At 36.6% G+C, this 15,506-nt stretch overlaps 1 protein-coding gene across 1 annotated transcript in view; it reads right to left on the reverse strand.

Moving 5' to 3' along the window:
* Positions 1-15,506, reverse strand: part of CLCA4 (chloride channel accessory 4) — a 39,983-nt gene that overhangs the window by 20,136 nt on the left and 4,341 nt on the right. The window contains exons 2-7 of the mRNA XM_006093927.1: positions 11,580-11,720; positions 11,288-11,435; positions 7,968-8,076; positions 6,165-6,342; positions 5,618-5,836; positions 3,479-3,706 (exon numbers count right to left, since the gene is read on the reverse strand). Coding sequence (XP_006093989.1) covers positions 3,479-3,706; positions 5,618-5,836; positions 6,165-6,342; positions 7,968-8,076; positions 11,288-11,435; positions 11,580-11,720 — 1,023 coding nt within the window. The remainder of the gene's footprint in view (positions 1-3,478; positions 3,707-5,617; positions 5,837-6,164; positions 6,343-7,967; positions 8,077-11,287; positions 11,436-11,579; positions 11,721-15,506) is intronic.

The raw sequence follows: 15,506 nt of genomic DNA on the forward strand, positions 1-15,506 counted from the left end.
AATATATTCCGTAGTTCAATAGAAAAACATAGTATTACAGTGCTACATTTCCTGGAACATTTGCTAAGTGTTAAATGTATTTTATATAATGTGTAATTCAATCCAAGTCCAAGCTTCCAATCTGTTGCTAGACCACTACCTGACTATTGCTCTTACTCTCCACAGTTCATTTTATACAGGGCAACAAGAATCATCTTCCTAAATCATCACTGATGACCACTTAAAATTTTTTTTGATTTCAGAGAAGGAGGCAAAGGGAGAGAGAAATAGAAGCATGATGAGAGAGAATCATTGATTGGCTACCTCCTGCGGGCCCCCTACTAGGGCTCAAGCCTGCAACCCAGGCATGTCCTTTGATCAGAATCGAACCTGGGATCCTTCAGTGTGCAGGCCATCACTCTATCCATTGAGTGAAACTGGCTGGGGCAGTGATCTAAATGCTTAAAACCCTTCTGTGGTGCTTACAATAAAATAAAACTTCTTATTTTTTTAAGCTGTGAAAGATCTAGCCATTATCTACCTGCCAACTACATTTCACCCGCCCTCATTTATCAAACACCAGTGCCACTAGCTCTATCAATTTTTAGAATAATCCAGTTATTTTCCACCTCTTTCCTAAGGGACTTTGCACTTTCCTTTCTGCCTGAAACAATGGCTTTCTCATCCTTCAAGTCATAGCTTAAATGTTACTCTTCAGAGAGAGTCTCAGTAGCCTCTTCACCTGAAGTAGGCACTGCCCTTCCTTTCCCAGTTAGTCTGTCACATCACCTTGTTTGATTTCTTCACAATACTATCTTCACAATCTATAGTTATTTTTTTATTCATTTATCTACCTATGTACTATCGGTTCCCCACTGAAATTGCATGCGCCATAAGAACAAGGAAGCTTTGCTTGCTACATATATATGTTGAATAAATTATAATATATTAATGTTTACCTTCTATTTAATATAATAAATATCCTATTAATGCAAATCGACTGAATGATGGAACGAACAGTTGCTATGATGAACACTGACCACCAGGGGGCAGATTCTCAATGCAGGAGCTGCCCCCTGGTGGTCAGTGTGCTCCCACAGGAGGAGCGCTGCTCAGCCAGAAGCCAGGTTCATGCTAGCAAGGGCAGCAGTGGTGGCGGGAGCCTCTCCCGCCTCAGTGGCAGCACTAAGGACCCCTCAGGGGATGTCTGACTGGGGCTTAGGCCCACTCCCTGCAAGAGGGTGCAGGCGGGGCTGAGAGAACCCCCCACCCCAGTGCACGAATGTTGTGCACCAGACCTCTAGTATCTTAAATAAACTAAAACATGAACAAACATATATTTATTACTCCATTATAAACATATATTTATTACTAATGAGGTAATGACTATAGAGATGAAGAATCATGCTTAGTGTTACAGCTAGTAATGATAATTAGTTTTAAGTAGGACTTCATGCTAGAAAGCTACACTAAAATGCCATGCAAATTATAAATGAGAGAGATTTAATAGGGTTGAGAATAGCAGGAAATGCTACATGAAGGAGCAAGAATTTTGAAGAATTGGTAGAATCTTAACATGCAAAAATGAAAAGAAGGGAACATTTTAGGTAGAGGAATTGCCTGGACAAAGGAACAGAGGCTGTTAGTACATGGTGGGCTTGGAGAGCAATGTGTGCAGTAATTGGGTTAGAGCAGTGGTTCCCAACATGGGGCACACGTCCCACAGGGGAGCAATTTGATTTTGAAGGGGGGAAATTCGAGAATAAGTTATTAACAGTGAATTTTTTGGTTCTAGGGCCTCATACACAGTATGTAAATACATATTGTGAGATATTTATGCATTTCAGTTCTCTATTATATGTTTTGAGACTTTATTTGCTACCTTTTCATATCACTTCATATTATTATTATTATTTTTAACAATTTCCTAGTGACTTCTTCCTTAGTACTTCAGCTGTCCTTTCTTTCTTTTATTTTTCTCTCTCATGAATGCCATATTCTTTGGAAGCTTGTTCAGACCAAGTTAATGGCCTTTTAAACTTCCTCCACATGAATATGAGTTCACTTTTTGAATAATAAGAATTATATGTCCCGGGGGGAGGGGGAATCGGGATTTTAGAGATGCTTAGGTGGAACATGGCCAAAAAAAGGTTGGGGACCACTGGGTTAAACATAGGGCATCAGAAAGGAGAATTGAGAATTATAGGCTGGAGAAAGAGATGAGAGCAGTTTTACTGAGGGAGTGATAGACATTTTGAATAGCATCAGACTGAGGAATTCAGATGTAATTTTATAGACTGTGAGGGAAGCATGGAGATTTCTAAGCAGGAAAATGACACGTTTAATATTAATTATAAGCTCAAGATACAGTTTGGAAGAAAATAAGGTTTATAATAATAGTTGTAAATTATATATTTACTGTGTAATATAATAAATATTATTCTATGTATGTAAATATATAATTGCATTTAATTATCATGATAATCCTATGAAGTAGACATTCTTATTTGCCTATATTTGTAGATAAGGCATTGAAAGTCAAAGATACTGAAAATGTTGCCTAAGACCACAAAACTGGTAAATAGCAGTCAGTACTTTGATGTCAAAACTCATGTTCTCACCAGTATTCCTTACCCTATGACTAACAGTCCCTGCTACATCTGCTTAGTAGATAAACTTCAGATTATCTGAGTGTCACAGAGACTGAAATGAGGATTGGCCTAAAGTAGAATCACACCATTTAACTTGTTTCATTGCCTTAAAAGTTGATGACTTTGATGCTCAATCACTCATTTATTTAATTAACATTTACTGAGCACTGACTATTGCAAGGTAAAAGAACATGTAAACAAACCATAAAGTTCCTGACTTTATTGGACTTATATTCTAGTGGCATTCTTATCTATACTAATAAAAGGGTAATATGCTAATTAGACTGGACATCTTCCGGATGTCCTTCTGGACATAGCCATGGTGGTGGGGCCCAAGGCAGCGGTGGTTAGGGGCGATCAGGCCAGCAGGGGAGGGCAGTTAGGAGCGACCAGGCCAGCAGGGGAGGGTAGTTAGGGGTGATCAGGCAGGCAGGGGAACAGTTAGGGGCATCAGGCAGGCAGGCAGAGTGGTTAGGGGCAATCAGGCAGGTAGGCAGGTATGCGGTTAGGAGCCAGTAGTCCTGGATTGTGAGAGGGATGTCTGACTGTTGGTTTAGGCCCAATCCCTGAGGGGTACTGGATTGGAGGGGGTGCAAGTTGGGCTGAGGGACCCTCCCCCATGCATGAATTTCATGCACCGGGCTTCTAATAGTAATATATTTATCCATCAGTTTATTCATTGATTCACTGACCCATTTAGAAAATCAAGTGACTTTTTAAAGTTCTTAGTTCTGTATTTCTTAGAATTATTTATGTTAAAATTAGTGAGTAAGTATGTGCAGCAGCACTAATAGAAAAATGTTTTCATGATAAAAAACAAACTATACTATATGCAGTGTGATTTTCACCTGAAATGCTGCTTTAATTCCAGCGCAGATGGAAGTTCCCCCACTAGGTGCTATAGGCAAGCTGTTCACGAGCATATTTCTTTCGTTGGTGCTTATTATTTGGATTAGCTTACTTTTGATGTTGGCAGTACTATCGAAATGCACCATCCCCACCCAGGTTCCATTTTCAACAGCTTGTAGCAGGAAATATTTTGCTGCTTGATTCATTCGATTTAGGCGGTTATAACCCTGAATGAAAAAGGACAAAAGAAAAACAACCAATTGGTTTTGACTGGAAAATAATAGTAGATTACATAAAATGAGTAAACAAAATTTAATAAGAATTTTCTATTAGTAATTGGTGTCATTAAAGAAAGCAATTTTTTAATTGATAACGTTTAAAAACATAGTTACATGTATTATGAAACATATGGTAAGGAACACAGGCTTTTAACTAGAAGTGATTCTTGGCTGCTTAGCACCCAAATTACAGGTGCAGGTTTGGGGTTTGGGTTGAAATTGAGGGGTGGTGACTCACATCTTAGAGACTTCCTAATTACTCTTGGGATGTCAAGATGAAATCACTCCCTATGATTTCAAACCAGACTGTCAAGGACTCCAACTAGAGACTGAAATCTCCCTACCCACTGGAGACTAGACAACTCAAAAGTTAAAAAGTTTCTTGAGTTGCAGCAAATTTCTGAGAGGCTCTGTTCCTACTTCTGCTCCTAATCTCTCCCCAACATTTCTCTACCAATAGGTTAATTGGCATTGGTTCTGTGGTAACCCATTAAGACTCACATCCCTCTTACTTAGGTGAATGCCCAGGAAGTAAATCTCTTCATACATTTGCCTTTTCCAGTCCCTCAACACCAACTTATCTGTAGTTCCTCCCCTTAACACATGCCAAAATTTCCTTCTAAACTCCCTAGATCCAAGTCACAGTGAGAGACTTCTTCAGCCCCATCTTTGAGGGCTCTCTTTGCCACGTTGCTTTACCTTTAAACCAGGCTCTGTCATCTCTTCCCAACGACACCTCCTAGAACACTTCTATGTGCTGGTGTCTAGCACTGATGCTCTTTCTGAAACCCTGTGCTGTTGTGGATGATTCTCTGCCCTTTCTGTAACCACGCAAACCCCCATTTGTTGAATGCATTCTTTTTGGTCTTCAGTATGCTCAGTCCTGTCTCAAATGTGCCATTCTTCTGGATGCCGCATCACATTATGCCTGCTCTTTAATAGTCCATTCATTTCAGTAATTATTTATTAAGCACCTATATGTGATAAACCCTGTTCTAGACAAAAGGGAGATGAAGATGAATAAGAAATGGTTTCAAGTACGAGAGGACATGGTTTCTAGAGGATATGGTTCCAAGTACTAGAGGAGCACCTAGTCTAGTGGGAGAGAAATGTGTAATTTCAATATAATATGTAGAATAGAGGTTTGCACAGTTTATTGTGGGAAACCAGCAGAAGGGACGTTAGCTCAGCCTGGAAGACCAGTCCATCTCCTGCAGGAGGTGGGCGTCTGTACCAAATTTTGAAGGAGGAGTGTGAGTTAATGTGGTAATGGGGAAGGGAAAGTTTTCTCTGTGAACCCTTCAAGGATATGGGTCTCTATTCCTAGAGCCTAGCACAATGCCTACTGTTTACTAAGTGATAGAAGGCCTAAGTGGCTGAATCTGACCATAGCTTCCTTATGGTGGTGCTTTTTGCTTGTCTCTTTGATCATAAAGAGTCACTTATATAGATGATAAATAAGATTGACTCTGAATGGAGTTCAGCGATCCACTGTATCCTCAAGTCTGTTAGGTATTTCCAGGAGATCAAAGAGGCGGGTAAGAAAACATTTCTGTATTTCAATCTCTCCTTCTGATCTTCTAACTAAATCTTTACTAATGGGCCTAAAAGTTCTCCTCAGTAAACCTTCCATTTTCTGGAAAAAAGAGTCTTCCATGTTAAGTCTTTTCAACTGTATTGTCATCCTGCTTTCATTACAATATTCACTGCCCATCCTGAGGTTGTAATCATAGGACATGATTGGTCTTATCCCACCATGCAATTTAGAACAACCCAGGTGAAGGTAGTGTTCAGAGTGTTCTTAGGGATTCAATCATCCATTAGTCACTATATCTAGGAAAAATGGGCCCATGAACATACCGCCATGCTTCCAGATTTATCAAGAACCAAGCACACAATTCTATCTCTGATCCTCAGCAATGAGAAGACAGGTGAAGGGGGTGATTCCACCATAGGTGTGGTGTTTTTAAAATCCTCAGAATTGCTAATCACCTCCCATGTGCTTCTGAATTCGCACTTCTTGTTTTGTAGGCTTGGAGCTTCTTCATTATGGTTTTGTTTATTACAGAATTTAACAACCTAAAAGGTTAATAAGATGAAAAAAAGTGTTACATATGCATTTAAACATTCAACTAAAAATTTGATAAAAATAAAAAATCTATGCAAATAGGCGTTTTGTTTAATGAAATTTGATTCATTGAGGAATCATAGAATACTAAAGTGGATTTTCAATGGTAGTAATAATAAATAGCACTAGTTGAGTACTTATTATGTGCCAGTCAATGTTCAAAGAACTCTATATTAATACATTTAATCCCTCAGGCCACCTGCACAGATATTTTATAAACGTGATAACATGCCCTTTGATTATAAATATACTATATGAACAAATAATTGACATACTTACAGAAGTAATACCTTGCATAAACATTATGGATGTCTTTTCAGTTTGATCTTTGTCAGGGAAAAATTGACAATTTTTTTCATATAGTTTTGTCTTAGGATCAATTTTGCATTTATTAAATACACAGCTATTTCCTTGACATTTATAAACTCTGTTCACACCAGTAATACCTGTGGAACACCTGAAAATAAGTGACAGTTAGTCTTTGAGGCAATCTAACCAGTAACAACTTTTTGAAAATCTTAAGTGTTTCTATTCACAATGATCCTTATATCAAGGTTTTTATTCTTATTTGACAGTAAAGTGTAAGGATTTCTACCAGAGCAGTTCTCTAAGAAATTTCAGAGGGAAATTTTAAGTGGTATTCCCAGTGTATGTAATGGCTGAGCTATCTGCTGAGATTAAAATGTTGCTGCTGACCTGTTAACACTAATGATTCAAGGCTCCCCTTTTCCAAACATCTCTCCTGGCAGCCTTGTGGAAGTAAATGCATTGCAGGCATCTGGGCAAGATAACTTGTGAAACCATTTACTCTTGGTACCAGCTTAGCTTAAAATTCTTTATAGATTTCCCTCCACCCCCCAAAGCTACCTCTAAAACAATGGGATGTGGCATAACTATAAGTATTTTGATTATTCAAGGAGCATTTTTATCCAAAGTGAAATGTGGCCTGAAGGAAAGACTGAAGTATTGCCTAGGACAGTAAAGAATGGTGGAGGCATTTTAGACATATGTTTTGTTGCATGGAATTGGCCACAGGTGTCAGTGATTATAACAAACATGCTAGCATGTGAATATATCCCACCTATTCATTGTGTTTCCAATTCATATTTAAGAAACAATGGGGGGGATGAGGGCAAGTGGCCGGGGGGTAGGGGAGGCGGGGCGGAGGTCAATGGGGAAAAGAAGGAGACATATGTACTACTATTTGTAATACCTTAAATAATAATTTAATTAATTAAAAAAAATGACTAACTTTCATTCAGTAATTTAGAGAGTCTCCTACAAATATGTATGCTACTATTGCCTCAAAACTCTGTGGATATAATGATGTTATCTCTACTAACAATCATGATGAATTTTGCACAGTATAAACTAGACATTTAAGGGGAATATAATGAAACAAATGTAATCAATGTAATATTCTCTAGAATATGTATCCTGAAAGTGGTGCTATGGCTAATAAAGGGCTTTCATTGAAATCATATATCTTAGAGTTTATACATTTTTGATAAGTCCCAAGCCCCAGCTGGGCATTTAAGATTGAGTAAACTGATGGTAGACAATTTTAGATAGATTTCCTCCACCCATTCTGCACTCTTAACCTCAGAACCATGAGGATTATCTGTTATTAACTGTGATGTTAGATTGGTATTTTTAAAGTGAATTTTATAAATCTCAGGAAATTTCTGTTATGGTTCCTTGAAGCTGGTTGATTTTTTTTACTCAGCCTGCAGTTACCACTATTTATTAACCATTTTTTCCATTCTTGTTTTGCTCTCCCAGCATATAGTACAACCCTTTACACAGAGACCAACTTTAATGTAAATGAGTTCTGGTAGCCATGGTGGAGAGGTATAAAAATATGTCAATTTGGCTTCCAAATGTTCTTGAAGTTATGTGTATTTTAAATGGGAAACTAGCCACTTTTAGATACATTTTCTTTTTTTAAAAGGACACTGTTTTTATGTTATAATGTCTATTACCTGCATTGGGACAAAAGAATGATTGGCATTTCAAATAAATATAAATCAAACTAAGAAAGTGATAGCCTGAAGTAACTGAAGAAAATGTAAATGATCATGCCTTGTTGCTTCAATTCTTTTAGACGAAGCACTGTAGAAAGGTTCATCGTCATTGTACTCATCAAAAACTCCCCAGCGGAGATGGGCCCATTCATGGACAAGTAGTCTGTCTGTGGGAAAATATTTCAAATATATGATCATAATTCAAGCGACAAAATTTGCCCTTCAAATATTTTAAGCAATGGGTTTTTAAATAAAAATAATTATATTTAGGTTTTAAATAACTGCCAATATTTATATTTTGGTTTGTAAAAAAGCATATAACATTATATTGAATTATAATATGGTATATAATATATTATCTCTCTATAATGTTAAATCAACGAAACTTTTTTTGTGTATGTATGTATATGCTATGGACAGAATAGACTGGGCTTTAGGTTTTGGTTAATGGGGGTGGGGAACAAAAATCTTACATATTATAATGGTTTTTTGGTTCTACAAAGTTCACTCCGACTAACAACATAAACATATAGGTAAAATTTGTGGTACTAAAATTTCATGGGAGCACAATTAAATTTTTAAAAATGTGTACAAATGTTCCTTAGGGATTTGATAATGAAAAAATAAAGATTGAAAACACAGCTATAGATTATATATAATGTTGGGGTTATCTAAATGAAGTGATTAATTTATTATATGAAATTAAGTTTTATTAATCATATTTTCAACACTATACTAGGTACTAGGAAATATAAAGATGAATAGGATGTATTCCTTTTCTAGATTAGACTTAGAAGGAGTCAGAATAAAAATTTTTTTTTCTAATAATTTCAGGGTAAATGGAAGAATAAAGGTACACCCATAACTTGAAATGCAGAAAGAAAAAACAAGTAGACTTTTTGCTTTATCAATATTAGGAAAAACTTCAAATGAAATAGAAATGGAGAAGGAGAAGATGGAAATATAGTCTGTTCTGCTACCATTTGTTTCTCTAACTCAAATGAACTCATGAGATCCAAAAATTAGAGGAAAATGTCAGTATTATGCAAAAGTCATTTTTCTTCTTTAAGTCCTTGCTACTCAAAATGTGTTCCTTGACCCACCAGTATCAGCATCATGGGGGAGCTAACAAGAAATGCACAATCTTGGTTCTACTCTAGATCTACTGAATCAGAAACTGTTCCCTAAGTTATTCTTCTACATTTTAAAATTTAAAAGCACTGGTGTAAGATTTTCTAAGCAACTGGAGTCAGATTAGTGATTTTGGAATTATATATAACCTTCAGTATAGGAGGGGAAAATACCCTTCATATCACTTAAATTCCTCAGATCATAAAAATTTGGTGAATTTTAAGAAAACATAAAATTGCCTGCACCTTGGCTTCCTTTTTACAGTGGTCTACTCTTACACTTGCTTTCTTCACAGCTCATGGCAGGTTGCCCTGCCTCCCAAGCCCATCTTAATTTGCTAAGAAAGTAGAGTTCGGATCTCACCACACACACACACACACACACACACACACACACACACACACACGTAACTATATGAGGAGATGTTATGCTTCTTAGCTTGACTATAGTAATAATTTCACCATTCATTATGTATATGTATAGCAAATAAACATGTTGTATACCTTAAATGTATATAATTTTTTATTGCAGGAAAAGCATCACCTCTAACAGAATTTCATTCACATCTATATCATTTTCTCAATTCCTACTAAGCCTGTTCTCATTTCTAATAGCATTTCACTCTATGTGTGTGCTTGCATCTGTACTTTTAATATCTACTATGATAGCAGCTTCCAGCCAAACTGAGCTATGGCCAAGATTGTTTAAATGTTCTTTCCAGGTACCTATTGCTATTGTTGTTACTATATTTATTACAAATTGCATATATTTTGAGGACTCTCTTCTTAATCTTGTTGTTCAAGAGCCATGTTGTTTTTAGAACATTGTTTTTCAGCATGTGAGTTTTTCACAAACACATGTATCACATTATAAGAAAAGCTCCTGTTCAAGAGCAAGGGGGAAAGTTACCCGTTATGGAATAGGGCTGAGGTGGGGGTATGACAAAAGAACAAGAGCTCAAGTGGGGATGTTAGCTTTAAAATTAGAGAAAATCCTTCTTGTCTAATATAGGTGCAGGTAGACATGAATTTGGAAGTAGAGAAAAAGGTAGGGGTTCTATTTCTCAATCAAGGCATCTGTTGATTGATGGGATTGAAAAAAAGTGGCTACAGATCTTGAGAAAAATGGTACAAGTTTTAGAACAGCTGCTTAGGAATGAGAAAGGGAGTTGAGAAGATGCAAGTACAACATTATTGAGTAGCTGTGAGGACTTCACTAAGTTTGAAAAATGTATTTTTGTAATGATACCAATTAGCTTTGTAATTTTCTTTCACAATCTTGAAAACATTAACAGGAGCAAAAGTAAACTAGCTGGAAATTTAGTAGAGAGGATTTGGCAAATTGAATGAAACATAAGGATAAGAGTAGTGAGGGAATTGAGCTATTTACACTTCCCTGGACCTGCCATGTAAAGAAAAAATTATAGTTAGAAGGGAGCAAAGGTTAGAGGTGCCAAGGAGAAGAAATGTGATTGGACTAAAGTATGGGGAGAGTTAAAAGTCAGATGGCATGAGATGATGGAGCTTTCAAGACTGGTTGGGAAACAGGTAATGAGAACCAGGGTTGAGTGTTTGACAAAAACAAGGGACTTAATGAATGCTCATTGAAGGGACAGTGGAAGAGAGGTGACCTTGGACTATGTGGGTTCAGGAATGTTTTCCTGTGTAGTGACATGTGAAATGATGTGCTTTAAGTTAATTTGAACCAATGACCTTAACTTTTAGACTGAACTAGGTGAAATTACCATTTTTATAGGTAAAAATGATCACTAACAGACAAGTACATCTAGTTCAACCAAATAGGTTGAATAATAGTATCAGCAATTACAGCCCCAGAGTGTTTTCTCTTGGCCAGGAACTGTAATCTTGTCTCTTTTCAGCTTTTCACACATCTGCCTTCCATTAAGGTGGCATATGATCAATATGCAGCTGTGGAGAACTGGAATATTAAGATTTGAAAAGTATGCTTAAGAAAAATATTTATTATTATTGCTGTGTTCAAATTTCTGTAGACACTACTGAGAACAGTTGCATGGATTACCTAATTTAATATTCACAACAATTCTATACAGTAGTAGCTCCTCTATTCACCATTTTACAGGAAATAAGCACAGAGAGTCTAGCTCACTTGTCCAAGGGGAGCTAGGATTTGAGCCTATAGACTCTGGCTCTAAGGTTTGTACATTTAACTTGGGTACACATCTGCTTATTGGAATCATTGCAAAATATATATTAATCTAATTCTTACCTGCTGGTCCATATTCTTTTTGTTTTTTCCCAAGTACAAAGTCAGGGGTGAAATGAATGTATTCTCCTTTTTCTTCACAGAGTTTAAAATGCTTGGTGTATGGTTCATCTCTATCAGGTAGGGTAGGTGGTGCAACTAAAACATCAGCCTGAGAATGTTTAAAAAGATTTTTAAAACATCAGAAATAGAAATGATAACATTTAGTCAGAAAAACTCTAAAACAATCAATTTTCAGTTCAATGGAGGAGCACCAGAAAATATAATATTTTAAGAGACTTTTTTTTACTCTTACATGTGTGTAGCTTTCATGTTTTGGTCTTCTGTATTGAGGGTTTTCCTTCCAAGTATCAGGAATTAATATTGATACATTTTTGAAAAAAAATCTTCTTTCTGTGGCTTCAAATAGGTAAGTAGAAGCTGCAGTCACCATGTCCTGTTATAAAAGAATATATGGCAGTGAACTGAATGAGCAGAGGTTCATTACAGGCGTGTTTCAGATCAAGAGTGGATAGAAAAAGCCACTGACTAGTGAACAGAGTCTCTGCCTCAGAATTCCAACCCTGCCACCTTTCAGTCCAAAATTATAGCTTAATCCTGCACATTTAAAGGTTTTGGGTTTAATTCTGCATCGAAAGGCAAATGCTTCTATTTAGTGTTAAGAGAAATTGCATACTATGATAGATTTTAGAGTCATCTATTTGTTTCCAATGCTGGCATTAGCACTTTCTGGGTGATAGATTTTAGAGTCATCTACTTGGCTCCAATGCTGGCATTAGCACTTTCTGGGTGATAGATTTTGGCTCACTTATATAATGCTCTGAACCTTAGTTTCCTTATCTCTTAAATAGACTATTACTACCTATCTTTAAGGTTGGCATAAGCATGAAACAAGTGCTCTACACATAGTCATAAAACTATTGATATCATTACTATTTATAAATCTAGTAGAGAATAGCCTTATTAGATGCACGTTTAGAACAGTGTGTAGGCATGAGTCATAGGAGAGGTTTTTCATTATATATCCATTCCCCTAATAGAAGAAGCTGGGTTGAGTTGGAGCCTGGGGGGTGGGGTGACGGAAAAATTTATAGGTAGAGCTTTTTGATCATAGACATAACTTGTTCCTCTGTTATCAAGGTGAAAATAATATCATCCCATATTGTTCAGTATCCCGAACCCCAAAATGCAATGATTAATAAGAGAATAGTCCCATCCTAGAGCTTACTATGTAGTGGGGGAAATAGATGAATAAAAGGGATTTATGGTAATTTAACATGATCAAACCCACTGAATAATTAAGAAATCCTGGGTGCTAGATGATGATATCAACCTCGTCATCTTGCTGGCAACATCCCAGTCTATACTGGTATTTTCTTCAAGGAAGGATCTTGTCCTCTGTGATACTCCTGACCTAGCATAAGCCCAGGATAGCACTGTCCTTCTTCAGGAATTCCAGGGCGCTATTTTCTTTTCTGTTGAAGACAGGCCAGGGTGCTGACTCATATGTACTGAAAAGAACAGCAAATTGATTGGGTTCAGAGCCATGAGTTCAGAGAACTGAAGGCCCAGAGGACTAGCTGGGAGTCAGGAAAAGAGCTTTGAAGAGCTCCCATGGTAGGTGGGATGTTACCTCATCACTAGCCTAAAGCAGATGAAAGAATTCTCTACCTGTTCCCTATGGATACCGCCCCCCCCCCTTGTGTTTGGGATATTTAGGTCTCAATGGATTGTTATCTTCTGCTTGAAGTGATGGCTCTCTCTTGTGCCTATGAGATAAAAATGTAAATGGTGGTTTAACTCACCAGGAAGAAAAGGGAGAGGACTGAAATGAAACCGGAATGAAAGAGGAAATATTACAACTGATACCACAGAAATACAATGGATTATATGAGACAATTAAATGCCAACAAATTGGACAACCTAGAAGAAATGGAAACAATTCCTAGAAATATACAACATACAAAGACTGAATCATGAAGAAATAGAAAATCTGAACAGACCAATTACTAGTAAGGAGATTGAATCAGTAATCACTCCCCTGCCCAAAAGTCCAAGACCAGACAGCTTTACTGGCAAATTATATCAAACATTCAAAGAAGAATTGGAGGAAGGAACACTTCCAGACTCATTTTATGAGGCCAGCATTATTTTGATACTGAAACCAGATAAAGATGACACGAGAAAAGAAAGTTACAGGCTAATATCCCTAATGAATATGGATGTAAAAATTCTCTAGGACACTCTAATAAACTACTAGCAAACTGAATTCAACTGTACATTAAAATGATCATACCCCATGATCAATTGGGATTTATTCCAGGGATACAAGAATGGTCTGACATTTGCAAATCAAATAACATGATATACCTGATTAACAAAATGAAGGATAAGAATCATATGATCATATCAATAGATGCAGATAAAGCATTTGACAAAATTCAACACCCATTTGTGATAAACTCCCCACAAAGTGGGTATAGAAGGAATGTGCCTCAAAATAATAAAGGCCATGTATGACAAGTCCATAGCTAACATCAGACTCAATGGTGAAAAAATAAAAGCTTCCCCTCTAAGGCAGTGGTTCTCAACCTTCTGGCCCTTTAAATATAGTTCCTCATGTTGTGACCCAACCATAAAGTTATTTTCGATGCTACTTCATAACTGTAATGTTGCTACTGTTATGAATCATAATGTAAATATCTGCTATGCAGGAGGGTCCTAGGCGACCCCTGTGAAAGGGTCTTTCAACCGCCAAAGGGGTCGCGACCCACAGGTTGAGAACCGCTGCTCTAAGGTCAGGAACAAGACAAGGATGCCCACTCTTCCTACAGTATTGGAAGTCCTAGCCAGAGCAGTTAGGCCAGAAAAAGAAATAAAAGACATCAAAATCAGAAAGGCAGAAATAAAACTATCACTATTTGGAGATGGCATGAAATTACATATGAAAGCCCTAAAGAATACACCAAAAAAAAAACAAAAAAACCCCACAAAAAACTTGTTGGAACTCATAAATGGATTCAGTAAAGTTATAGGATACAAAATCAATATAAAGTATATGTTTCATTTATATACACTAATAATGAGCTATCAGAAAGAGCAATTAAGATAATCCCATTTATAGTTGCATCAAAAAGAACAAAATGCCTAGGAATAATTTTAACCAAGGAGGTGAAATTTCTGAACACTTTAAAACTATAAGACATTGATTAAAGAAATCTAGATGGTAGAAATAAATGGAAAGCTATTCCTTCCTCATGGATTAGAAGAATCAATAGTGTTAAAATGTTCATACTAGCCAATACAATATACAGATTCAATTCAATCCCTATGAAAAATGCCATTTTTTTCCACAGAAATAGAACAACTAATCCTAAAATTTTTGTGAAACCACAAAAGATCCTGAATAGCCAAAGCAATTTGAAAGAACAAAGCTGGAATCATCACACTTCCTGATTTCAAACTATACTACATAGCAGTAGTAATAAAAATGTATGGTATTGGCATAAAAGCAGACACATAGTTCAATGGTAAAGAATCAGAAGTCCAGAAATAAACCCGCACTTATATTATCAATTAATTTATGACCAGGAGCCAAGAATATACACTTGTGCAAGGACCATCTCTTCAATAATTGGTGTTGTGGCCCACCAGGAGTGGCTCAGTTGGTTAAGCATTGTCCTGAGCACCAAAAGGTTGTTGATTTGTTCAATCCCAGGTCAGGGGTCAGGGCATGTACAGAAGGCAACTGATCAATGTTTCTCATATTGATATTACTCTCTCTCCCTAAAAATTTCCTTGGGTAAGGATTGAAAAAGTACTTTTGTTTTAATTTAAAAAAAATGGTGTTGGGAAAACTGGAATACCCATGTGAAAGAATGATACTCAACCACTATCTTACACTATATACAAAAACTAACTCAAAATGCATTAAAGATCTGAAACTATAGAACTCCTAGAAGAAAACATAAGCTCTCTGACATTGGTCTTGGCAATAATTTTTTTTTTTACACCAAATAGCAAAAAAACAAAAACAAACCCAAACAAAGAAACAAAAAAAAAACTAATTGAAAAATAGGCAGAGGATCTGAAGAGACTTTTTTCCAAAGAATACATACAAATGGCCACCTGGTACATGAAAAGTTGCTCAATATCACTATCATCAAGGAAATGCAAAGTAGGACCACAAAGAGGCCTTATCTCACCCCTGTAAGAATGACTG

Source organism: Myotis lucifugus, unplaced genomic scaffold (assembly GCF_000147115.1).
Source record: "Myotis lucifugus unplaced genomic scaffold, Myoluc2.0 scaffold_126, whole genome shotgun sequence".
In the NCBI taxonomy this organism is placed as follows: Eukaryota; Metazoa; Chordata; class Mammalia; order Chiroptera; family Vespertilionidae; genus Myotis; species Myotis lucifugus.